This window comes from Pteropus medius, unplaced genomic scaffold (assembly GCF_902729225.1).
Source record: "Pteropus medius unplaced genomic scaffold, Ma_sr-lr_union100, whole genome shotgun sequence".
Lineage (NCBI taxonomy): Eukaryota > Metazoa > Chordata > Mammalia > Chiroptera > Pteropodidae > Pteropus > Pteropus medius.
Window position 1 is genome coordinate 3,021,173 of NW_024353905.1, and position 26,213 is coordinate 3,047,385.

At 36.6% G+C, this 26,213-nt stretch overlaps 1 protein-coding gene across 4 annotated transcripts in view; it reads right to left on the reverse strand.

The window, feature by feature from the left end:
- The window catches only part of HEPH (hephaestin), a 72,231-nt gene that overhangs the window by 16,266 nt on the left and 29,752 nt on the right, over positions 1-26,213 (reverse strand). For all 4 annotated transcript variants that reach the window (XM_039851409.1, XM_039851408.1, XM_039851410.1 and 1 more), the window contains 6 exons: positions 25,494-25,705; positions 24,403-24,553; positions 21,888-22,100; positions 17,115-17,328; positions 15,423-15,562; positions 14,512-14,643 (listed from right to left, as the gene is read on the reverse strand). In XM_039851409.1, coding sequence (XP_039707343.1) covers positions 14,512-14,643; positions 15,423-15,562; positions 17,115-17,328; positions 21,888-22,100; positions 24,403-24,553; positions 25,494-25,705 — 1,062 coding nt within the window. The remainder of the gene's footprint in view (positions 1-14,511; positions 14,644-15,422; positions 15,563-17,114; positions 17,329-21,887; positions 22,101-24,402; positions 24,554-25,493; positions 25,706-26,213) is intronic.

The following is a 26,213-nucleotide window of genomic DNA, read 5'->3' on the forward strand; positions in this document are numbered from 1 at the left end:
CCAAGAAGAAACACAAATGGTCAACAAATATGAATGGATGCTCAACACTGCTAGCTATTAGGGAAATGCAAATCAAACCACAATGAGATACCATCTCACACCTGTTAGAATAGCTATAATCAACAGGACAAGTAGTAACAAATGTTGGAGAGGATGCAGAGATAAAGGAACCTTCATCCATTGCTGGTTGGACTGCAAATTGGTATAGCCACTATGGAAAATAGTATGGAGTTTCCTCAAAAAACTAAGAATTGATCCAGCAATCCCTCTACTGGGTATTTACCCCAAAGACTTGAAAACTCATATCCGAAAAGATATTTGCACACCGATGTTCATAGCAGCATTATTCATGGTGAACAGGACATGGAAGCAACTAAAGTGTCCTACGATAGATGGTTGGCTAAAGAAGCTGTGGTGCATATGCACAATGGAATATTACTCAGCCATAAGAAGAGATGAAATACTGTTATTTGTGACAACATGGGTGGACCTTGAGATAAGCATGCTAAGCAAAATAAACCAGACAGAAAAAGTTGAAAATCACCTGATATTACTTATATGTGGGATAGAAACCTAAAAGCAACAAAAGAACAGGACAAACAAACAGAGACTCATGGACATGTTCTATAAACTAGTGGTTACCAGAAGTATAGGGTGGTGGAGGAGGGCAGAAGTCGATGGGGTAATGGGGGTCAAATATAGGGGAATAGGGGAGTGTGAAGTGGTAAAGGTGATCTAATATATAGTAGCTGAAGGAAACTGGACTTTGGATGGTAAACACACAATAGAATTCACAGATGTCAAATTATAATGTACACCTGAAAGCTATATAATTGTATTAACCAATGTTACCCCAATAAACTTAATTTTTAGAAAGATTTTATATAGGTCTAGAAGGAAACAAAAAAATTGTGATATGGGTTACCTTTAAGAAGGGAGCTATGGTTGAGACTAGAACCAAGGGGGTTTTGCTCATCTGTACCATTTGAATATTTTATAATGAAAATGCATTCATTTATTACTTCTATGATTAAAAATAAAATTTTAAAAATGTATACAAATAAAACATATTCAATGTTAAATATTTTAGATACCTTGAAAAGCATAAAAATAAAATTAAAGACACTACTCACATTATACAGACATTAACACTCACTTATATTTAAGTGCATTTCTATTCACTACATATAAATATGTGTAGGTAGATAGGTACATGTATATGTATGTGTACATGGGCCTATTTTCTTATTTTACAAAATTTGAATCATAGTTTTTAATAGTGTTGGAGCATGACTTTTTTAAATTTAACTTTATATCATCAGCACTTTACAGTGCATTAGAAAACCTCAAACACATGGCTTTAATGGCTTTATAAACTCTACATCTCATGGATTCACCATAATTAATACAATCTATTTCTCTTTGTTGGGCATTTGGTTTGCATCTGCTTTTTCCCCCTAATAATGCTGAAAGGTTATAGCAATGTAAAGGGCCAAGGGCAGTGCATATTATACTGTGTCCTCACTAACACTAAATATTCTAATTTCAAAATACGTTTTGACAATTTGAAAATTTGAAAATCAAAAAATAAAACAAAAAGATATACCCCCCAAATAAAAACAGGAAGATTGGTTTTAGTATGAATTCATTATCTGAAACCTTAAATGGATCCTTTATACTGTTCAGCAGACTTCTTCTGTTTTTCAAAAAAGTGTGTTTATACTACCTGAGTCAAAAATTTCATATGTTCCCCTTCTGCTTCAAAATTCCTATCCTAGCACACATGCCTTGACACCACTGATTAACTTTTGATTTGAATCAGAAAACTGAAACCATCAGAAGAGAAATTTAATTATTCCACGGCAAAATCTGCAATTCTCGGAGTTTGCACCAATCTTCTTTTTATTTGTTCCATTTACAAATGATAAAGCATCTCTTATCAAATATCATTTCCCCTTATTCATGCTCTGGATCCCACCCCATCTCCATATATTAGTGTTATTTTAATCCTTTTTCTTTTCTTTTCTCTCTCTCGCTCTCTCTCTCTCTTTCTTCCTCTAACACATACTCTCTCTTTCTTACATCATTATCACTTTCTATCTCTCTGCTGGATCATTGCCTAGTGATGAACATGCTATAGAACAGCATGGCCCAATACAGTGGCTATTAACCACATTTGGCTTGTGCAGGTAAAGAACTGATTTTTTAATTTAGTTTAATTTTAATTGATTTAAATGGCCACATGTGACTAGTAGCTATGATATCGGACAGTTCAGACCTAAAATATTCCATTTAATACTCTCTCTGGATCCCACAGTCCCTTTGAACTATAAAATAATATATTTTATTACCTTTCACAGCCAAGCCTCCAAACAAGTTGTCGATATTCCCTACCTTCACTTCCACACCTCCTTTTCACTACTTAGTCAATCTAATCTGACTTTTGTTCCCCTCACTCTCTGAAATGGCTCTTGTCAAGGTCACCAGTGACCTCAATGGTGCAAACCTTCATTACTTTCCTATTGCTATAGTAACATATTACCACAAATATGGTGGCTTAAAACAGTGCAAATTCTATTATTATAGTTCTGGAGGTCAAAAGTCTAAGATGGTCACACTAGGCTAAAATCAAGGTGTTGGCAAGGCTATGTTTCTTTCAGGCAGCTCTAAAGGAAAATCCACTTTCTTGCCTTTTCTAGTTTCTAGAGGTTATCGCACTTTCTTCCACATTCTAATCCAACAACAGCCAATCAAGTACTCATACTTTACCATTCTGACCTCCTCTTCTGCTTATTTCTTCCACTTGTAAGGACTCTTGTGTTTAGATAGGATAATTTTCCTATCTAAAATCAGATGATTAGCAATCATAATTCTACTTGCAACTTTAATTCCCCATCGCCATGCAACACAACATATTCCAAGGTTCCAGGGATTAGGACATGGACATCATTGAGAGGCTATTTTTTGGCTTATCATCTAATCCAATGGTCACTTCTTATGAAACTTCTACCTCTTAGTCACATATGATACATGGGGCAACACTTCATTTTCTAAAGAGTTGCCTTACTTTGTTCCCTTGAAACCACATTCTCCTGGATTCTTCCTAACTTCTAGTCATCTTCCCTGCTCAACCTTTCAATGCTGCAATTCTCTAGAACTCAGTTCTGGATTCTCTGTGCTCCATATACTCCAATCAGGTAATTTAATTCAGTCCCATGGCTTTAAATATTATCTATATTTGTTAACTACCAAATACATATCTCCATGCCAAGCCTCCCCTACTTCCATGCTTCACATGTATATGTGCATCTGACTCCTTATTCCATGCAAATGTCTTTTGGACATCTCAAACTCAGCTTTGTTCACAAACTTTCTTTTCTCCTCTAAGCTTAGTCAGCCATTAAACCTTTCATTTCCAGGCTATTCAGTGAATAGCATCATAAATTAATAACTTATTCAAATCAGAAAACCCAAAAGTCACTGTGGGTATATACTAATAAAAAAAAAGAATGAGCATTATAAACATATATGCGCCCAATAATACAGGCCCAAAATATATGAAGCAATACCTAATAGAATTTAAGAAAGTATAAATTAAAACAAGATTTATAGCTGGGTATTTTAATACACTTCTCTCTGAAACTGATATATCAAGCAGAACCAAAATATGGCAATATATCAAAGTTCCAAAAAGTGAAATTGGTAACCTTAAGCTAGTAGATAGCTACTTGCTATCTAAACTACTATCATCAGAAGATTGCTCTAAAAACTTGGAAAAATGTGTACCCAAAATTTGCTACCCAAATCAAAGCTCCATCATAATTTATTTGTGCGTGGCAGTAAAAAGAACTTAATTCCATTTTAATTCTGAAAGAATATAGGTTGTATTATAAGCATAACTCAGCTCAAGTTCCTATTATTGTTTAAATTTCTACTGCATTTTCTCTATCCTCTTCCCCACTCCTTTTCATAAATCAGCATTGTCCAACATTCCATAATAATGGAGGTATTTTATATCTGTACTATTCAATATGGTAGCCATTAGCCACATGTGACTACTAAGTACATGAAATGTACTTTGTTTGATGAGGAAATAATCTTTCACTTAATTTAATTTAATTTAAATTTAAAAATACACATGGTTCATGTCCACCACATCCGTCAGTAAATCTCTAAAGGTTTAGTTCTTCATGAACTCCACTATTTGATTTTGCCAGGTGCCTGGAGGCACTAACAGCCTCTTGTTCAATTCAGATAGTATCTTTAACATATTTTAGTTTATTTATCCTATATTATAACACTTGCAGGTTCATTGAGTTATGACCACAAACGTAATCTTACCAATAAGTTCATTAAGTGTTAAATAGGTAATTATATTACACAGAAATCCTTGGAAAGTTGTCATAGGCATTATATATTTTAGAAATGTTTTGGCAAAGTGTTTGAGGTTCTTATATGAGCTGGAAATACATCATTATACCCATTTGAAATAATGGAATGCAGATTTCCACTGTACGAAAATTCACTCTTGAACATGTTTTTAAAAATGAATTAAACCCAGATAACAAATAATATTTGTATATAAAACTATGCATCCTTAAAACAAAGTCTGTACTTTATTTTCAAACACATGAGGGCAATACTACTACTAATAATAATAACAGGACACAGACACACACAGACACACACACACACACACACACACACATACAAAACCCTATGTACAATACCATAAAGTCTTAATAAATTCTAAAGGATCAAAAACATGCAAACTATGTTTTCATATCATAAAATAATAAAACTAGAAAATAATTATAAAATGATAGCTTTTTAAAGTTTCTAAAGAAATGATAAAGGAAAAATATTATTTTACAATTCCTAATAAAATAATGGATCCAAGGAGCAATTAATCAATGGATAAAGAATTTTAGTAATACATAATCCCACTAAACAATATAACACCATTAAAAAGGTGACACCCAGATGTCATGTGCTTCTAGAAATAATACAAAGAAAGTATACATAACCACATATGAAGTATTCCTGACTAAAAAATTAAGCCTCTAAATTCAATGGCAAATTACAGGAACATAGGAGACAAAATATCATTTAAAAGATTGCAACAAATAGTGCTTGAACAATTGGACATCCATATGTAAACCATAAATAAATCTAGATGCAGACCTTACACCCTTCACAAAAATTAATTTAAAATAGATAATAGACCTAAATATAAAACAAAAACTATAAAATTCCTAGAAGATGACATAGGAGAAAATCAAAATGACCCTGGGTTTGGCAATGACTTTTTAGATATAATACCAAAAGCACATTACCTGAAAGAAATAATCAATAAGCTGAATATCATTAAAACTAAAAACTACTGCCCTTTGAAGGAGACTACTAAGAGAATGAGAAGACAAGCTACAGACTGAGAGACAGTCTTTACCAAAGACATATTTGATAAAAGCATGCTATCTTAAATATACAAAGAGGTCTTAAAACTCAACAATAAGGAAATGAACAATCAGAATAAAAATGGGCGAACTATCTGAACAAGACACTTTACTGTGAAGATATATACATGGCAAAAGAGTATATGAAAAGATGTTCAACATCATGTGTCCTTAGGGAATTGTAAATTAAAACCATGGAATACCACTACATACCTATTAGAATAGTGAAACTTCTAAACACAGACAACACCAAATGCTGGCTAGGATGTGGAACAACAGGAATTCTCATTCATTGTTGATGAGAATGCAAAATGTTACAGCCACTTTGGAAGACAGTTTGGCACTTACTCACAAAACTAAACATAATTTAACCATAGAGTAAAGCAATTTTCTCCTTGATATTTATGCACATTAATTGAAAAATTATGTCCTCATAAAAACCTGTACATAAATGGTTATCATGGCTTAATTGACAAAACTTGGAAGCAATGAAGATATCCTTCAGTTGGTAAGCAAATAAACTCTGGTGCATCCAGAAAATGGAATGTTGTTCGGTGATAAAAGAAATGAGCTATCAAGCTATAAAAAGACATGAAGTCAATCTGGAAAGTCCATATACTAAATATATAACATTCTAGAAGAGCAAAATATGGATATAGTAAAAAGATCAGTGGTTGCTAGGGATAATAGGGGAGGGAAAGATGAATAGGTAAAACACAGAGAATTTGTAAGTCAGAGAAACTGTTCTGTACGATACTCTAATTGTGGATACAAGCTATTTATGTATTTTTGAAAATCCACAGTATGCACAATGCCAAGAATGCAACTCAATATAAACTATGGACTTTGGGTGATAATGGTGTATCAACGTCAGATTATCAATTATAATATATGTACCACTCTGATGTGGGATATTGACAGTGTAGAAAGCTATGTATGTGTGAGGGCAAGGTGTATATGGTAATGCTCTGTACTTTCTGTTCACTTTCACTGTGAATCTAAAACTACTCTAAAATTAAAGTGTGTTAAAACTACAGACAGGGAGAAAATAATTGCAATATATTTAATGAATGATTTATTTCCATCATATATTAAACAACTACTCCTTTAGAATAAATTTAATAAAAAAGCAATTTAACAGCACAATGGCAAAAGATAAGAAAGGGAATTTCAGAGATAGTACAAATAATAAAAACAAGAAAAAATAAAAAATATGTTCAACCTCAATGGTAATCAGAAATGCAAATTACAGCAAACTGAAGTACCAATTTTTACCCATCAGATTGGCAGAAAATAAAACAATTGATGACATTCAGTGCTGCCAAGGATCTGAAAAAAAGAAGACTCTAATAGTGTGTTTCTGGAAATGTAATCAAGTTATATTGGAAGGCATTTTTTTAGTTCCTATGGAAATTGAAACTGTATAATCTACGACCATCAATTCAATTTCTAGTATTTATGCTATAAAACCCATCCGTGTTCACCAAGCAGCCCATTTAAGGATATTTCCTGAAGCTTATTATAAAACAAACAAACAAAAAAAGAAAACAACTGAGGCATCCATCAGTGTGAAAATGCTTAAATGCAATAAGGTAAATCTATCCCACAGAGTACAACACGGTATTTATAAAAAAATGGATAAATAAAAATACATATTGTAGAAATATCTGCATAGTGCAATCCCCATGTTATAAAAAGCAAAAGAATATGTTAGTACATATAAATATAAACATAAACACATTAAAATAACTGTAAAATAAACTCCAAAATGAAATTATTAATTTAATAGATATTAATTTCTTATAAAAAGCAAAAAAAAAAAGAGACCATAAAGGTGCATTAAGGCAACTTCAAAGTTTACAGGATAAGTGACCTGTTTCTTCAATAAATAAATGGGATAAAAATCTGTAAGATAAGGGAGTGGTCAGCATAAAGGTGTAGTAGGCATCTCTAAATAACAACAAAAAAAAGCAATGAAAAATTAGCAGAAAATGTCAAAAACAATTTTGTTAGAACACTGGAAAACAGTTCATAATTTATAACAACCTAATGAATGCTGAATCAAGAAGAACCAGAGACAATCAGAAAACTTTGTGGAATTATTTTCTTGCCTTTGTCCCATACTTCGCTGGTGTGTGGAAGCAGTTTTGAAGAGTTCAGCTCACATGCCCAGCGTGAGAACCTGGTCCCTAGTTCTGGCAATGTTTTTTGCAGTTTTACAAGTCTTTATAGCAGTATTCTAATGATGATTGTTCAGATAGCAAGTACCTATCTACTAGCTTAAGGTTATCAATTTCACTTTTCAGAATTTTGATTTATTGGCTTATTTTGGTTCTGTCTGATATAGCAGTTTCAGAGAGGGGTGTATTAAAATCACTAATGATAATTCTTGTTTTAATGTTTACTTCTTGAAGCCCTATCGGGTGTTGCTTCATATATTTTGGTCCTGTATTATTGGGTATGTATGTGTTTATAATGGTTATATCTCCTTGTACTATTCTTCCTTTTTCCATTATATACCCAGGTATTATTCAAAAAAAAATATTGTGTACATCTGTTCTACCTGAAGGAGTGATACGAGGTGCTTGTCTGTTTTTCCTAACTCTCAATTCATCCAGGATGAAAAAGTGGTAGTTATTGTTCAAAATACTGTAAAGTGGATGAATAACTCAGAGCTAACTGAGACAAAATATTACGGTTGAGACATACAATAGACCTTCAGTCTGGGAGAAAAGGCCGAGGAAATAGCTCTTTTTGGAAATTAGGGCAACAAAACACACTCGTGCATATGGAGGAATTTAGAAAGCCCAGGGCAAGATACATGCTCAAAAATACCTGAGAAGACACTAAGTTTATACCTCAAGCTGATCCCTAGTTTCAAGGAAACCCCAGCTAAGTGTTGAAAGATGACCTTTGTACAGAGCATATCTGAAAAGATTAGAAGCGTTGTTTTCTCTCTTTTTCAGCTCCTGGCATTGAAGGAAATTTCTGTCAAAACACTAGTTAAATAAAAGCTAAGAAACAGGGACTTCAAAAGTGGTTTATAGTACTCATATACAACGAAGAATGCAATCTCTGCAAAAATAGTCGGGAAAAGTCACTAAACAAATGGACTACTAAAGCCTTCAACAATAAAACACACACACACACACACACACACACACACACACACACACACAGTAAACCCTGGAAAGGAGAGGTGGGGAATCTAATTTCCATAGTTATCACATTATTTTCAAGTTTCAATGAAAATTAACAAGGTATACAAATAAACAGGAACATATGTCCCATTCAATGGAAAAACATAAATTTTCAGAAACTACCCCAAAGAAGCCAAAACCTAGGAATTGCTAGACATATATTTTATAGCAGCTGTCTAAATATGCCCAAAGAGCTGAAGGAAAACTTGGACAGAAACTAATTTTATTTAAAGCACATATGGGAGTCCCCAAAGTAATAGAGAAAGAGGCAAAAAGAATGCCTGAAGAAATAATAGCCGAAAAATCCCACAAATTGAAGAAACATGAATCAATACATCCATGAAGCTCAACTAACTCAAAGTATGGTAAACTCAAAGTCACCCACACCAAGACACAATGGAGCTGTAGCAAAACAGACAAAGAGAGAATCTTAAAAGCTACAAGTAACAAAGACTTGTCACAAAGAAAAGCTTCTCAAGATTAACATCTGATTTCTCATCCAGCACTATAGAGCCCAGAAGGAACTGAGTTGACATTAAAATGCTGAAAGAAAAAAAAAAAACTGTCAAGTAAGAATTCTATATCTGGCAAAATGGTCCTTCAAAAATGAGACATGAATTAAGACATTACCAGTTAAACAAAAGTTGAGGGAGGTCATTATCACTAGATCTGTCTGGCAGGAAACGGTAAAGGGAGACCTTCAGGTTGAACTGAAAGGATCCCAGACAATAACTCAATGCCAGATGAAGAAATAAAGATCTCTGTTAAAGGTAACTACATAGGCAAATAAAAAATGTCAGTATGACTACATTTGGTTTGTAATTCCACTTTTTATTTCCTATATGATTTAAAAGACAAATGCATAAAATAATTATAGCTCTATGTTATTAGACACACAAGATATACAGATGTAATTTGTGAAAACAGCAGCCTAAAGGTGAAGAGGAGCTATATATGAGAAGAATTTTTGTATGCAATTATAGTAAAATTATCAATTCAATATAGATTGTTATAAAGTAGAATGTTAAATATAATCTGAGTAGTAACCACAAAGAATACACCCAAAAATAAATGAGAAGGGAATCAAAACATTTCATTGCAATAAGACCTGAAACAATAAATTGCATTGAAGGAAACATAGGTACTAAACTCTTGGACCTTGGATTTAGAGAAGATTTTATAAATTTGACTTTAAAGGCAAGGGAAGTCAAAGCAAAAATAAATGAATGGAACTATATCAAATTAAAAAGCTTTTGCACAGCAAAAGAATACATTAACAAAACAAAGAGGCAACAAACTGAATGGGATAAGATATTTGCAAACAACACCTCTGATAAGGGGCTAATATCCAAAAATACATAAAGAAACTCATACAACTCAACAACAAAAAAACAAACAATCCAATTAAAAATGGGCAGAGGACATGGACAGACACTGCTCCCAAGAAAACATACAAATGGACAACAGACATGTGAAAAGATGCTTGACTTTACTAGCTATTAGGGTAATGAAATTCAAAACCACTTTGAGATACCAACTCACACCTGTAAGAAAGGCTAAGTGTTGGAGAGGTTGTGGGGAAAAAGGAACCCTTACATACTGCTGGTGGGAGTGTAAATCGGTACAACCATGATGGAAAACAGTATGGAGGTTCCTCAAAAAAATTAAGAATAGAATTAACATATGACTCAGCAATCCCTCTTCTGGGTATTTACTCTCAAAAATTGAAATATATATATTTCAGTGTTTTATATATATAAAACCCAATGTTTATAGCAGCATTATTCACAGTGGCCAAGACATGGAAACAATTGAAGTATCCTTCAATAGATGATTGGATAAAGAAGTGGTACATATATACAATGGAATATTGCTCAGCCATAAGAAAAGGTGAAATACTGCTTTTGCGACAACATAAATGGATCTTGAGATTATCATGCTAAGCAAAATAAGTCAAAAAAAGTTGAAAACCATATGATTTCACTTATATGGGGGATGTAAATCTGAAAGCAACAAACAAACAAGACAAATAAATAGGGACTCATGGACACTAACAACAATTTAGTGGTTACCAGAGGGAAAGGAGGAGGTTGATAAAGAAAAAGGAGGTCAAATATATGGTGACAGAAAGAAATTTAACTTGGAGTGGTGAACACACAATGCAATAAACAGATGATGAATTATAGAATTATATACTTGAAACCCGTATAATTTTATTAACCAATGTCACCACAATAAATTTAATAAAAATATAGTAGCCAAATGAGAATGAAAGCACCACTTTTTCAGTAGTTGAGCCAGTGTCCAGAAACCCATGTTGCAGAGTTCTGATAGCAGATGAGTTGAAAAATAAAGCTTTGAATTAAAGGCTTTAAGCAAGGCTTCCTCTTTCTAGCCCCATAAAATTAAGATTGCTAGATCTGCAGTGCAGGTATTTTTCTAACTCACATAACCAATTTACCCAGTTATAGGCACAGGTCAACTTACCACATGGAAGCAGGCAGTGCAACAGTAAGTGCTGAGATGAAAGAAACAATAAACCATTGTCCAACTAATACTCTGTGTTCTGACTGATAATAGCATCTCCTTTGTGAGGAGCTATCTAAGGAGGGAAGTAGAAGGAAGAAGTGTGGGATAGTATTGGAGTAGTTATACTTACACTACTATTGACAAAGGCAGAATTTGGGTCTATTTCAAGAATTTTTATTTTGCCCTATTGATTTTTTTTTTTTGCTGTGCCATATTGTTTCAATTCTTGTACCTTTATAATATGCTATACTATCGAGTTGTGCTTATCTTCTCTCATTAATCTTTTAAAAAATTATTGGATATTCTTGTCCAGGTATTCTTTTTTTCTTCCTAATGAACTTTATGTACAATCCTTTCGTTTAAGTACAAAAATGTCCAATTGTGATTTTGATTAAAACTGCTTTAAATCTACGAAGTACTTTAAGATAGATCACCTTCTCTTCAATAATGGTATTTTCCAAAGTTTCATTCTCAAAGCAATGTTATTGTTACTTTACACACTATATAACTGGGTGATCTCATATATAATCATGATTCTAAGGATCATCTTTTGTGTTACTGATGACTGCTGAGTTGCTATATCTATTCGAGGTGTCTCTTCCAAATTACAGACCCATACTCAAATTGAGTATAACCTCCTGTTCTTATAAGCACTGTCATTTCCACCTGAATGACTTACAGGCACCTCACATTCAAGATGTTAAAATAGAAACTCCATATATTTCCCCTCTAAACAAACAAACAAACAAACAAAAACACCCCCTGCTTCTTGCATTTTTTATCTTCTTTGTGAGTGGTACCAGCATCCAGGTGCATAATCTAAAAATTTGTTTGTTATTCTTAACTCCACCATCTCCTTTATCCCCTAAACATTTGTTCAATCATCATATCTTATTGATTCTTCCTTAACATCTTTCAGACCTATCTAATTCTTTCAATTTTCATGTCCTACCATCTTTGTTAAAGTTATCACTTCTAAGGATTTCTTCAAGAAACTTCTAACTGGTTTCCCTGCTTCCAATGTGTCACTTCTCTCCTTTTTGTAATTTATGGATTATTTTAGTACTTGAATCACCATTTTTCTTTCCACCCCAATCTCCCCCATTCTTCTGAGTGACTTCGAAATCGATGTGGATGACTCATAAAACTCTCTAGCCTATCAGTTCTTTAATCTCAATTTCAGTGTCATTCACTCCCACTTTACTTTCACCTTTGGTCAAACCACAGACTTTCTTATTGCCTGAAATTATTTTCCCTGTCTTAAAACTAAACCACACTCACTGTTTCCACTCCCACATCTCCTGATTACTCTTTAGTCCATTCTAATCTGGCTTCTATTCTCAGCAATTTATTAAAATCACTGGTCACTCCCCTGTTGCTATATCCAATGGAAAAATTTCCCTTCTGATCTTATTTAACCTCTCTGAAGCAGCTGAAACTATTGACCTCTTTATTCTTAGAATAATCTTCCTATTACCATTTTGATACCATATTCTCCTGGTTTTATTTTTAACATCTTGCTTATTTTTTTCTCAGGCTCCCCTCCCTTCTGGCAATCACCAGTTTGATTCCTGTGTCTATGAGTCTGTTTTTTGTTTTGTTTGTTCATTAATTTTGTTTTTTAGATTTCACATTAAGTGAGATCATATGGTATTTGTCTTTCTCTGTCTGACTTATTTCACTTAGCATAATACTCTCTAGATCCGTCTATATCATTGCAAATAGTAAGATTTCATTTTTTTATGGCCAAGTAATATTTCATTGTATATATGTACCACAACTTCTTTATCCAATTGTCTTTTAATGGACACTTCTATGTTCACTGCAGTGTTATTTACAATAGCCAAGATATGGAAGCAACCTCAAGCTTATTTTTCAATGAGTACCTCCCTTAAAAATTGGTCTTCCTCAGGGTCTTAGGATACTTGATTTTTCATTTAATATACTCTTCCATGGTGACTGCATTCATTCCTTTGCCTTCAATTATTACTTAAATGTTGATGCTTCTTACATCATTCCTCAGATCATATCTTTCTCCTAAGCTCCAGAGTATTATTTCTACTAGATATTTAGATCTGATTATCTTACAGACATCTCAAATTCGATGAATTTAGAAGTGAACTCATCATCATCCAATCTCACCCATTTCAACTCAGCTCCCTCCCATGTTCCCTATCTTGATGAATGGCATCACTATTTACTTGGTTGTTCAAGCCAAAAACCTGGATAACATTTCAGAATTTTCCTCCAAAAATGTGGGTTTTATTCAAGAATCTTTCTCTTTCTAACCCTCAATATCCAATTAATCACCAAATCTTGTTGATTCTGCCTCATTGATCTTTTTGGCACCTATTCCTTTTTCTCTACTTCAACTTTCATCTCTCTTACTACTGGGTTTTTACACATTGTATTTGTCACATCTGAACTTCCTTTTCCTTACTTTTTTTTCACATGATCCCTTTACTTGTATATTTCTTTCTCAGCCTTTGTATTAGTGGTTCTCAAGTATATTTCTTGATCCTGCTACATCGAAATCACCTGGGAATTTGTTTGAAGTAGCAAATTTTTGAGCCCCATCCCACACCTAATGAATCAGAAGCTCTGAGGGTTGATCCCAGAAATCTATTGTTTAACAAGCCTTCCAGGTGATTGTAATGCATGCTAAAATTTAAGAACTGCTGATTTAGATCTTAGCTGCATTATAATTACCAGTTTGCCTGTCTCTCTATGATAACAGCCCACATTTTTTTAAGGGTAGGAACAAGTATTATTTCCCACTGCATCCTTACCTTCTAAAATTGTTCTTGTACCCAGTAGGCCTCTAGTAAATATTTATCCAATGAATGAATGAATGGAAGAGAATGTGGTCAAGATTATAGTCACCCTACATTTAGTATCAGGAGCTTAGTATGTGACTGAGGTTAGAGTTAATTTGTACTAAGGGGATAAGAACATTATAACTGAGGTTAAGGATCAGTTTGTGGTCTGAGACAGGTAACTACCCATGATTGGGAGATCATACTATAGCCAAGATTAACTTCAGATCTAGAGAGGGTTAGAAGCTCAATCTGTATTCAGAGTCAAAGCCAGTATAAGACTCATGTGTGACTGGTGTTATGAGCTTTGCTGATGAAACAATAAAACCTATAGTAGCCTGTTCTGACTGAGAAAATGAGTATTTCATAGAGATAAACTCTATGGTTGTGGCTTAGTCATGGCTAACATTCCCGTTTCAGTTCTCTAAGAGCATTATTTTTAAACAAGCAAAACAGAGGGCTGAAGACGTGCTGCACATCCTTTACCCTTCACCAAGTGTTCCCACTCACCAGGCTCAGCAGCTAGTGGCCAGCCAGTACTAGATTCTAGCACTCCATGGGCATGCACAGAGTAGGGGCGGCTGGCATTATTCTTGAACACCACAGTTAGGATATCACCAACTTCTCCTCTGAGAAGTGGACCTAATATATGCAATAGAAGAAAAAGTCTCATTAGTAGAGTAGTGGAACAGGGACATTAAAGGCATTAAAGAAAGGGACATATGTAGGAACTCCCTAGAATTAAGAGTTTACCCTGAGAAGGATCCTCCTGAGACTGAAAGTCATGACTGACTTCATTTTTAATTTCAGAAGCCCTTAAACTGATACAAGATGAGGATACTTCAACAATGGGATTATACCTCCAGTTACTCCCACTTTTCCCACCTCAACTCTCTCCATATAATACCCCAAGTTTCTAGAGAATCAGAGCTCTGTGTAATAATTGTTAATAAGGAGTTAGAGTTTGATGCAGAGTAAAGAATTGCTGGGTTCTCTTAAAGAGCCAGTGGATCGCTTCTGCATGAGGACAAGATTGAGGAAACTCGTTGGCCCCTGCCAAAGTGAAGAAACTGCAGCAACAATTAAACTGGGGTGCAAGGGTCATACTGGCTCCCTGTACCATTTTCTTTCTACTCTTTGATGTTTCTACATTCCCCTGCCTTTAGCAAAAATCTGTCACCTTCAGAAATTCCTAGATATAGAGGCCTAAAAATATCTGGTTCATGTTGCAGCAGAATTCATGAATTTCCCCCTTTGATTTCTTATTTCTGTGGCTGATTTATAAAATATGATATAGTTCCAATATATCATAAGGAAAACAAAACTGTTAATGAAGAATGGGAGGCCTTCCTGATACGATGTAACCTGTCTAAGAGCAACATAGGCTTCTGGATACTAAGAAGGAAGTGAAATCGCCTTACCTAAGATTCCCAAGTGCTCCTCTGGTCCAGTTCTTGGCTGAGGGATCTTGAATGTACCATCAGTGTATTCCCTGAATACAGCTTTCTTGTATCTGGAACCTAGGAGCCCATCTTTGTTGCTCAGGAAGATATGACCATAACTGGAAAATCCAAAAACTGGTATCAGCACTTTGTTCTCAACTCCTCATTTTCATATGGGAAGCTACATCAGACCTAAGCTCATGTCACAGATATAAGAAGGGGGACTATTCCTTCTAATGTCAGATTCTTCACCACATTGGATGCATACATACAGTTATAAATGTCAGATTTCATTATCTATTTATGCTCTTTTGTTTGCCATCATCCAGATAGGAATCTGTAGTACAATTTATATGGCAAGAGTACTGGGATAGGAATCAGAAGACATAGTCTCTAGCTTTAGCCTTAATGATGTCTTAGATGGAATTCATTTGACAAAAGGACAAGGTACAAAGTGTCAGGAAAGTACTAACTGCTTCTGCTGCTGGAAGGAAGAGATGGGGAGAGATAGGGAGGAAATGGAATCTTACAGATTTCTCTTGATGGGATGCTTTCCTTTTTACAAAGAGCTTTATTATTAATTTTATTATTTGACATTCCCAAAAGACTGATAAGGTAGGTATGTCCAGAGGTGGAATCGGCAGTCCGTATGTGATAGGACACATCTTCATTGATACTGTCAGCCAGAAAGAGAGCCGGAAGTTGGATTCAAGTCTGCTGCTTCTTCCCTTTCACCTTCTTGTCAAGTTCTTTCAACATTACCTTAAAGATGAGTAAACTAATACCAAGAAAAAGGAAAGTCACTTGTTCTAGGTTTCAGAACAAGTGGGCAAATAGGTTTCAACCTTCAACAACCAACATAAAGGGCAAGAATTGGCAAAGGGTTGTGAGAGTACTGAAAATAAATTATAGTGCAAATTGCTAAACTGTATCTCAGTACCTTATAGTAATAGAATTACCTAGGATTTAGCTGAACACATGGCTGCCTAACCATAGATTACACTTTCCAAATTTTCTCAAAACTAGGTATGGCCATATGAATAAATTCAAGATAATCAAGTATGAGACAGAGTGGGGTATATAACTTGCAAATTATCAACTTACAGACAATACTGCTAGCCTTGGACTTCTTTCCTTTTTTTTTTTTCAATAGCTGGGAATGATTACAATTGTAACAAGCATCTTAGTTCCAGAGATAAAAGCAAGAGTTATGTGTGACTAGTTCACCTACTGGCCCTGGACTGATCATCTCTGTACTATTATGCAAGCAAGAAATAAAATTATAACCTATTTAAGCCACACTATTTTTTTCTTGCTATACAGCATAAGCCTAAGCTGCACCTTAATGACATTTTGTAAATGGACAGCTGCTCTTGGGGTATTCAGTCCCACAAATAAGTTCTCTATAAAATTTAAGTCACAGTATAAGTCCTTCTGGCTAACCAGAGGAAAGGAGGGAAAGATTATGATCATGAAGATGTGGATAAGGTCTTTTAATTCAGCGCCACAGTATAGCAATATAGAAGCACTGAGTTCCACCTTACCTGCATTCTAGCCCCTTCACCAGATTTGTTGGTGCCTTATTAGGTGACTTTAGATAAGTGTCTCCTTCTTTCAGAACTTCAGTATCCTCCTTATCTGTAAAATGATCCACAGTCTCTGAAGCCTTACCTGTCCTTCTCAGACTGGTTATGCCATTCCAGTTCCCAGCTCCTGTCAGGACAATAGTCCCACTCCACTTCTTCTGCCATGATGTAGTAGATCCTTGCAGCCTGGTAGTGTTGGTGAGGGGTAGCTTGGTGGCCAGGACACTGGGAGACATTATAGATTGCCTTCATCCCTGCTTCTTTATGGCTGCCTGTCTGGCAATAAATCTCAAATATCCCTGAAAAAGGAAGAAGGAGCAAAATCTGAATTAAAATACCCCTGTGTAGCACCTGGGATGTTTCCTGCCTCTCTCTAGGCATACTGCAGAGAGTGGGTAGTTTCAGATAAGACTATTCTATGCATTAGATAAAAGATTATTGAAGGATTATTGAGAGCAATGAGCACAGAGGTTAAAAGTTCTGGCTCCAAAGTTATACTGTCTGGGTTTAAAACTAAACTCTGGGTATTTCCAGTCAAGATAGCAGAGCAGATAAAAATTTTGCTTGTCCCTTCTCATGACCACATCGAAATTAAAACTAAACTATAGAAAAATCATAATTGAGAACTGCTTAAAGTCTAGCTAAACAAGTTATACAACTAAGGACATACAGAAGAAGCCACCTTGAGACTGGTAGAAGGAGCAGAGACATAGAACAGACTGGTCCCACATCCAAGTGTGGTGGTTAAAAATCAGGAGAATACCTTGCTGCAGAGGACCCCCTGAGGAGTGAGGGGTCTGTAGCAGGATCCCCAGCCCAGGATTCCAGAAAAGAGAAGTGAGCTTCCCATAACTTCTGGCTGTGAAAACCAGCAGTTATTGTGGCTGAGTGAGACTCGAGTTCTTCTTAAGGGGCACGTGCATGAACTTACTCACTAATGGACTTATTCGCTCTGAGCTCCAGCTCTGGGTCAGCACCTCGAAAAATGCCAGAGACACATGGGAAGGAATGAGTTGTCTGGCTTTAGAGAAAGGGCTGAAGAGGCAGCTTTCTCCTAGACAGAAGTGCTGGCAGGGTCTATTATTTCTTTGTTGAGCTCTCCCACCTATTATTTCTTTGTTGAGCCCTACCAGTGTGCAGATGCAGGAAGCTGCCATATTTGAATCTTCGTCAATATGGCTAACACTTGTTGCCCTGCCCTGGTGATTCCCTGAGACCCCACCCCAAGGAACTTGCAGACCAACCCAAGGGGCTTCCAGTAGCTTTTCTGTACAAATGGCCTGTCTTGGCTCAAGTTGTAGGCTTTTCTAAAATCATTCAAAGGTTCACAAAACCCAAACAAGCAGTATCTGGCCTTGGCATGCCTCGTACCTCTTGCTGAAAAGCCTGAAGCCCGGCATTAGTGGCAGCCGGCCTTGGTTTGTGATTTGGCCTCTTGAGGCACTTCCAAGACCAGCACATTTGCAGATTACTTGGTGGCTCATGCTAGGTGGCCCTAGGCAGGGCACAGACTGCGGCTGAACTTAGCCTGCAGCAAGGCCCCTCCTAGGAGGCCCTGGAGCCTGCACACCTGGTGGCTAGCTTCAGACCAAACCAGAGTACCATGTAGGGCTGCAACTGAGTATGACACAAAGGGAAGACAGGGAAGGCACCAGAGCCCTGCTAAACCAAATCCTTTTCTGTGGAGTCAGTCCCTACACAACAACTCCTCCACTGTAATCACTGGCCAATTCTCACAGCAAATCCTGTGGGTCAATCCCTCCAAGTGAAGTGCAAACAGCAACCAAGGCTCAACTACAACAAGAGAAAACACACAACCCACACAAGTGACATAACTAGAGCACCCAGATGTGACCGGGAAAATTGCGCCGCAGCCTTATAAATATTGTTTACACATCTATCTCCCTTTTTCACTGTTAGCTGCCTCATTTATCTTTACATTCCTAGCATTTAGACAAATAAGTGGAAGAAAACAGATGTTTACTGTTTGGGGGGAAATGTAATTGTAATATAAAAGGAAAATAAAAATAAGTGAGGAAGAAAAGAGAAAAACAGAGAAAGACAAGGAGAGAGGAAAGAAAAGACGTAAATTGTAGGACAAGAAAAAATAATAAAAGAAAATAGGAGTAAAAGAAAAGGAAAAGAAATAATGAAAACAAGGAGAAAGGAAGATAAACAAAAATAAAGAAGGGGGGAGAATGAAAAGGAAAAACAAAAGGCAAAATGGGATAAAAGTGATTAAAAGAAAAAAAAGAGGAAAAAGAAAGAAGGAATATATATTAAAAAAGAAAGGATTAAAGAGGAAGAGGAAAAATGAAAGACCAGATGGAAAAAGATCAGGGGAAAGAAAGAAGGATAGGAAAGGGGGATAAAAAAGAAATAATGAATAAAGAAAGAGCTCCAACAATGAAAGAGAGGAAAGAAACCCTGAGGGATCAGGACAGTCATAAATATTCTTCTCATTGTTGAGAACTTTAACATAAATTTGGTGGGGAATAACACATCGTTCTAGCATTTTTTATAATTAAAAATTATTGGGGGTGACATTGATCAACTAATTCTAGTAAGTTTCAAGTGTACAATTCAACAGTAAGTCATATATATATATTGCATTGTGTGCTCACCACCCACAGTTACGATTTCTTTCTGTCACCATATATTTGACCCCCTCTATTGCTCTAATGTTTTTATCTACCATTTTCCTTGGCTATTAAAACTCTAGTATCAGTAGATTTATTGGAAGAGTTGAGGTATATTATGCAGAGTGATAGTTTTAAATATGATATGTCATTTCTATTAAATGCAATATAAGCTTATTAAAATTTAAAGCAGAGCAAAAAGAGGATAAAAAATTACCAATAAACCTACATGACTGAAACATTTTTAACATTTTGCCGGATTTTTTTCTGGACATTTGTTCCACATAATTGTAAGCCTCCAGCACATAGCATGTTGGCTCTCTCTGGTGGTGTTTCTAAAGTTATCCACGAATCTACCTAATTAAATATGTATAGTTACCCACCTCCATCACTAATTCTTTCTCTAGAATCCCCAAAATGGATTCTGGTCTTGCCTTTTCCATTAACTGGGTACTTTTGCCCTGTCTTTAGAGAGCTACTCACAATGGTTTCTCACAGTCTTAATCAGAGAGCAAGTCCCCATAGGCAGAATAAAGGAGATTTCAGTTTCAAGATATCATCTAGGAGTAAAAATCAATAGGAATTTAAGGAGAATGGGAAGAAGAAGAAAAAAAACAGAAAAATCAGAGCCAACACATCTAATCTGAACAAAGCATTTCTCCCTTTCAGGCCTCTGTCTCTTCCTCTTGTTGGTAAAAGAAGTGAATTGAGATTATCTCAAAGGGATTCTACCAGTTCCAACATTCTATGACTTGATAACTCTTCAGAAAGAGGAAAGAGTTTGAAAGTTCTAGAAAATGCAAAGGTAAAATGAGTTTGGGCTTTTGCTAACAAGAAAACTCAGGAATCTTGACAAAGAGTAACATTTCAAGGCTTTTATCATATAAACCCATTCACTCCCTCTCTCTTATATCAGATTAGAATGCTTTTAAGCCATCTAAAGATACCCTCCTTGGGGCCTCAGTGTGGCACACACACAAAAATTAATATATCTAAAATAAGAATGAGCCCTGGGAGACATATAGACATCACTGGGGAGCCAAGCTAATTGTGCAAGAAGGAGATTAAACCTAGGGTTTGGCTTTGGGACCAAGGCTAGAGAGAAGGGTCTTTTTCACTTATAAGTTCCCCACCCCAGGCCTCACTAAAAGCATTTGTTTCTGTTGTTCCTTTTAGCTCCATTAACTCTTTCTAATTTGCTACTAACTTGCCCTAACCAAAATTCCCAGGTAGATGGGCAGGAATAAGGACCCAAAAAGTCTGTGGAGACCAGCTTTATGCCAAGTGTTTGTCAACCCCAGTGCCAGGCTGAAATTACTAAATTGTCAAGGAGACTTGTTTTGTTTAGGATTGTTTTTTTCCAAATAGAAATGCAATTTACAAAACTAAAATAAAGTTTAGTGGGAAATGCACAGAACTGACAGATATTTTTCTTATAAACACTATTTCCACCCACTACCTAGAAAAATAATATACCCTAGGAACTGCAAAGAGAAATTACTGCTACATTATGAAATGTTAGGCATAGATAGAATCAGGAGAAATATTCTAGTCAAAATTATTTCCAAAAGAAAAACAGGGAGAAGGAGAAGTAGAGAGAAAAACAGAGAGAGAGGAAGAGGGAGAGGGAGAGGGAGAGGGAGAGACAGAAAAGGGAGAGAGGGAGAAAAGAGGAGAGAAAGGGGAGGGAAGACAGACAGAGAAAGAAGAAAGAAATCTAACCACAGAGAAAGGGAGTGATTAGACCAAAATTAAACAGCAAGTTAATGAAAGAGCCTGTACTAGAAGTTTGTGTGTTCCAATTCCTGGTCTGAAACTGTTACAGCACACTCACATCTCATTCCCACCAGAAATCCTCACAGAATATCAGAGTTGGAAGTGTTTATAGGTGTATCTCATGGACCTCCCTCCCAATGCAAGGACTATAGAATCTCTACGCAGCTAAGGGACTACATGGCCAAGTCCACCATCTGCCTATATAAGAATTGCCCTGACCCTGGGCAGCATCTCTGTTTCTCTCTTGTTCCACAAAAGAGTTTTTAAAGTTTCTCATTCTGCCCTGCCTGCAGCTGAGAAGAGAATCCAAATAACCATAACATGGAATGGTTGTGGAAGAGTGAGAAACAAAATAACTCTTCTTTTCTCATCACCAGCCCCCTTTACCCAGTCCTATATCTAACAAAGCCTCTCAGCCTAGGACCAGTTGCTAAGGTACTTACCGGGGTTGTCAGGCTGCATGATGGCTGTTACAAAGGTATGAGGAAAGAGCATGGCTGCACTCTTTCTCATGCCCTGAAGCTGCACAGTGTTGCCCTGGAACATGACCCCGTGCACATCAGTCTCTGTGCCCAGGCCGAGCAGGTGCCAGGTCACTGTGTCACCCTTGCACATGTCCAGCCTGGGCAGGTTAGAGAACAGAAACCCGTTAATTGCTGGAAAACAAAAACAAGATAGGATGGGGTGATGAAATCAGACTACTTGAGCACTGGCCAAGAGCATGACATCAGCTCTGTAATACAGTTTCCCACAACATGAAATTTCTGAATTATCCTCAACTCCCTGCTTTCTTCCCTAAGCCACTTTAGCTCTACTTATGAAGGCCTACCTCTTTGGGATGAGAGCACAACTAGTCTTTTTGACCTCACCTACAGCCCCACTCTACACATCCTTGCAAAACTCAACTACTCTCCACTGCAACTCCTTCACACACACGATAGTATCAAACTCTTCTATTCTTACTCTCTTGAAGCTCTCCTCTTTTGGCTTTGATAGTACCACACTTTTCTGGTTCTATTACAACCCCTTTGTTTCTCCTCTGTCTTGTTCTCATTCTCCATCACTCTAAAATTTTGGGATTCCCAAGATTTCATACTCAGCTTTAAATCTATCTCTTCTTCTTCATCTTCACTACCACTGCCCTGGCTCTACCCCTCATCTCTCTGGCCTGAATTCCTGAAAAAGCCTCCTCCCTAGTACTCCTGCCTGCAGTCTATCCTTTCACCCCTCTCACACACATATACACAGCATTATTGTGTGAGCTCTATTTGCCTCTGCAGTCCAAGGCCTTAATCATGGTAGGTACTTAAAATACACTTGTTGACATCACATACTGTTCTGTCTGCCTGGAATATACTTTCCTTCTGGTCTCTATTGCAAACTGCTACTCATTCATCATGCCTCAACTCAAATGTCACCTCCCCTGTGTAACAGATTTATTATTCTATCTCTAGTTTCCATGAAAATGTCCCTTACAAAATTCTGCCATATCACTTACCACATAACCCAGTGATTTACTTATACACCTATCTCCCACACTAGATTGACCTAGCAGGAAGCACTCCTTTTTTATGTATCTGTGTGGCTACCCAAGCACCTGACATGTTGCCTGATACTAATCAGGTGCTTCATAAGTTCAAACTGGAATGAACTTGGTTCTCAGGACTGTCTTAGTTTTTCCAGCTAATGCAACTGACTGGTGATGAGAACCAAGAAATGGAGCCAATAAACAACACACTTGCTCTTGACCGCTTTCACCTTCCATATCCCCATCAAAAATGTAGGGAAGCCTGCTTGAAGTGGATCCCTTTTCAATGTCCCCACATTCAATGTAACTAGCTTTAATGAGTAACCCTACTGGGTAATTCTCCAGAATGCTGATGGGAACACTGTTAACTTTCTGATTCTACTTCACCTCCCTATAATGTCTGATTGCAAGCCTGTTTAGCCTTTGAGCTCCAGCTCAAGCATTCTCTTCTTCCAGGAATCTTTTAATTGGATTTCTCCTCATTAATGTTCTCCTTTGAACTCTATGTCACTTAAAATCTGTTTCACACGATTTACCACTTAATTATAGTCTGTCTCAGATTTTCTATAATCGCTTCATGGATATTCCTAGTCTCTTCTCATTGCAAAATTCTGGGAGCTCCATGAAAACTGGGACCATGTCTTTCTATTCATTCACTCACCTACTGACCCACCTACTCATTAATTTATTAGTTCACTAGTTCACAAGCATTTGCTGCATATTAGACAGAGATAAGCAACAAATAATACTCACTTTTAAGGAGACTACACTTTAGCAGAAGTCAAAAGCAATGTACTACAATATTGGAGAGTGTGTGAAACATGCTATTAAAATAATCAGATAAAAATGCAACAGTAGTTCAGAAGAGGGTGTCATCATCCTGGGACTGGGTGATAAAAAAAAATTGTTATATGGAGGAGTTAGCTTTTGAATAGAGACTTAGAGAATGAAAAGAATTTCCACAGGCTGAAGGCAAAGATGTAACAAGGGGCATTTCAAGTGGAAGGCAAAGCATTGCAAAAGCACAAAATTAGAAAGGTATAAGGTAAATCCATATAGAGAAAAATAGGCCTGTTTGGCTGGAGTATGGGTTGTGGAGCAAGGGTAGTGGGCAATAATGGAGGAGATAAGACCGGAAATGTATTATTTCAGCTCACTCTTTTCAGTCTATAGTAGATTCCTTGTGTGCAATCCTCATTTCACAGTACCTTTATCCATTGTCTCTCATACTGTGTAACACAGGACACACATAAGGTGCTAAGTATAAGATCTTTTGTCAGATTTAATCCCTCGAACTAGCTCTGCCCTTGGGCATAGGGGACCAGTGGAATCAGTGTTTTCAAGGATGGGTCATGGTTAAGTTTAGGTTAAATTTTATTACTTATAACATCTCAATTGTAGCTCAGGACAAAAGCACTCACTCCCCATACCATGCATCTGATTGGAATCTCGAAAACCCATGACATCCTCTGAGAGTAGTCGGGAATCCAACATAGCAGCTGCTTGGTTGGCATTGCTGTACCAGCTCTTGTTCTCATCCAATACAGTAAAAAGGAGAAAGAATTCTTTATCCACCCCTTTCTGTAGGCCAAGTGGAAGAGAAGAGAGGGAAAAATAACAACAGTTTCAGCAGTTGTAGACTGTTATTCACTAGACCCAATGATCCCTGGTTCTTTCCTGTTTCCTTTTCCATGCACAGAGCAAAGCCCATATCTCCTGCCTAGAACTGCAGTTGTTGGTAGGTACTTTTTCCACAGGTAACCTGAAATCACAGTGAGTGAAAGTCAGAATAAAGTGACAAGACTGTAAGGGAGAGATGAATGAGAGCAAAGAAGAAGCACAAGATCAGGATTATGAAGAAGAGTCACAGAGTATAATAGAAGAGAACCTATAGTTAGCTGGGGAGGAGTGGAAAAATGTGGCTAAAAATCATAGGAGGACTCTAAGGGTATTAGAAAATAAAATAAAAAATAATAATTATTAATACGATATTTATCATTATTACTGCTAATATTTACTGAGTGCTTACTATGTACCAGACACTGTACTAAGCAGCATATGGATTATTTTAATTAACCCTCACAAAAATCCAAAATATCTTCTTCCATTGTTAATCTTTATCACAGACGAGGAAACTGAAGCAAAGAGAGGTTAAGTAACTTGCCCAAGGTTACACAGCTAGAAATGGTGGGCTGGATATAAAAGAAGAAAAGCAAATATTAAAGCAGATTTAGGAATTTGGAGCAAGGGTCAGGGGCCACCGAGGCTAACAAAAATGAGGTATTGATGAGCTGATATAAGTTAGAAAGCAAGAGACTAAAAAAAGATGTGTATTTGATAGTAAAAGAATAACATGCAAGACAGCATACGGTCACCAACTATTAATGTCTGATTCAATAGCTTGATTATTTTGTTTTCTATCCCCTCACCTCTAGAACCCAGTTCCATGCTTAACTCCTATTCAGCAACCCAGCCTCGTCATCCTCTCAACAGACTTTTTAGCCAGAAACCCTGGCAATACCTGTTTGCCATCTGTACCCAAGGCACCAGCCTTGCACACTAGCAGGGGGCCCACCAGACCAGAATTTGTATCTTTTATGGGATCCACGGCAGAAAAATACATCCAGGTGAGACAGGAAGGATCCTGAGCAGTGGGGCCGGCATGGGGGGGTACTATCCAGCGATATGTTATTTTCTCAAAGGGCTTGGCCACCAAGCCAGGGTGGGATGAGTCTGCAGGGGAAACATGGGACTCATTACTCACATTGGCTAGAGTGAAGATCAGCTCCAAACTGTGGGGTAAAGATCATAAACTACAAAAGCATTATGGAGCAGCAGTATGAACAACAGTAACATGGAATATTGAATATTGAAAAGAGCCCTGGGTAGGAGTCAAGACACTAGAGTTTGGTTCCTGGTTCTGTCACACCTTGTTAAATGAACTGGGGAAATTAGAACTTCCCCAAACTTCCAAACTCATAGGACCTAAGGAATAAAAGGCCTTTAAAACTTATTTGGAATATTCCTCACCCGAAAACATACATTAATCTGTTCTTATATCTCTACCTCTGGTTAAAAATCTCCAGAGATGGGAGATTCACTACCTTCCATCATTGTCTGTTTCATCTTTGAATTATTCTGATTATTGAATATTGTTCTTTTGTATATGTATGCATGTATGTACATGTGGATGTATATATGTTATATATATATATATGTGTGTGTGTGTGTGTGTGTGTGT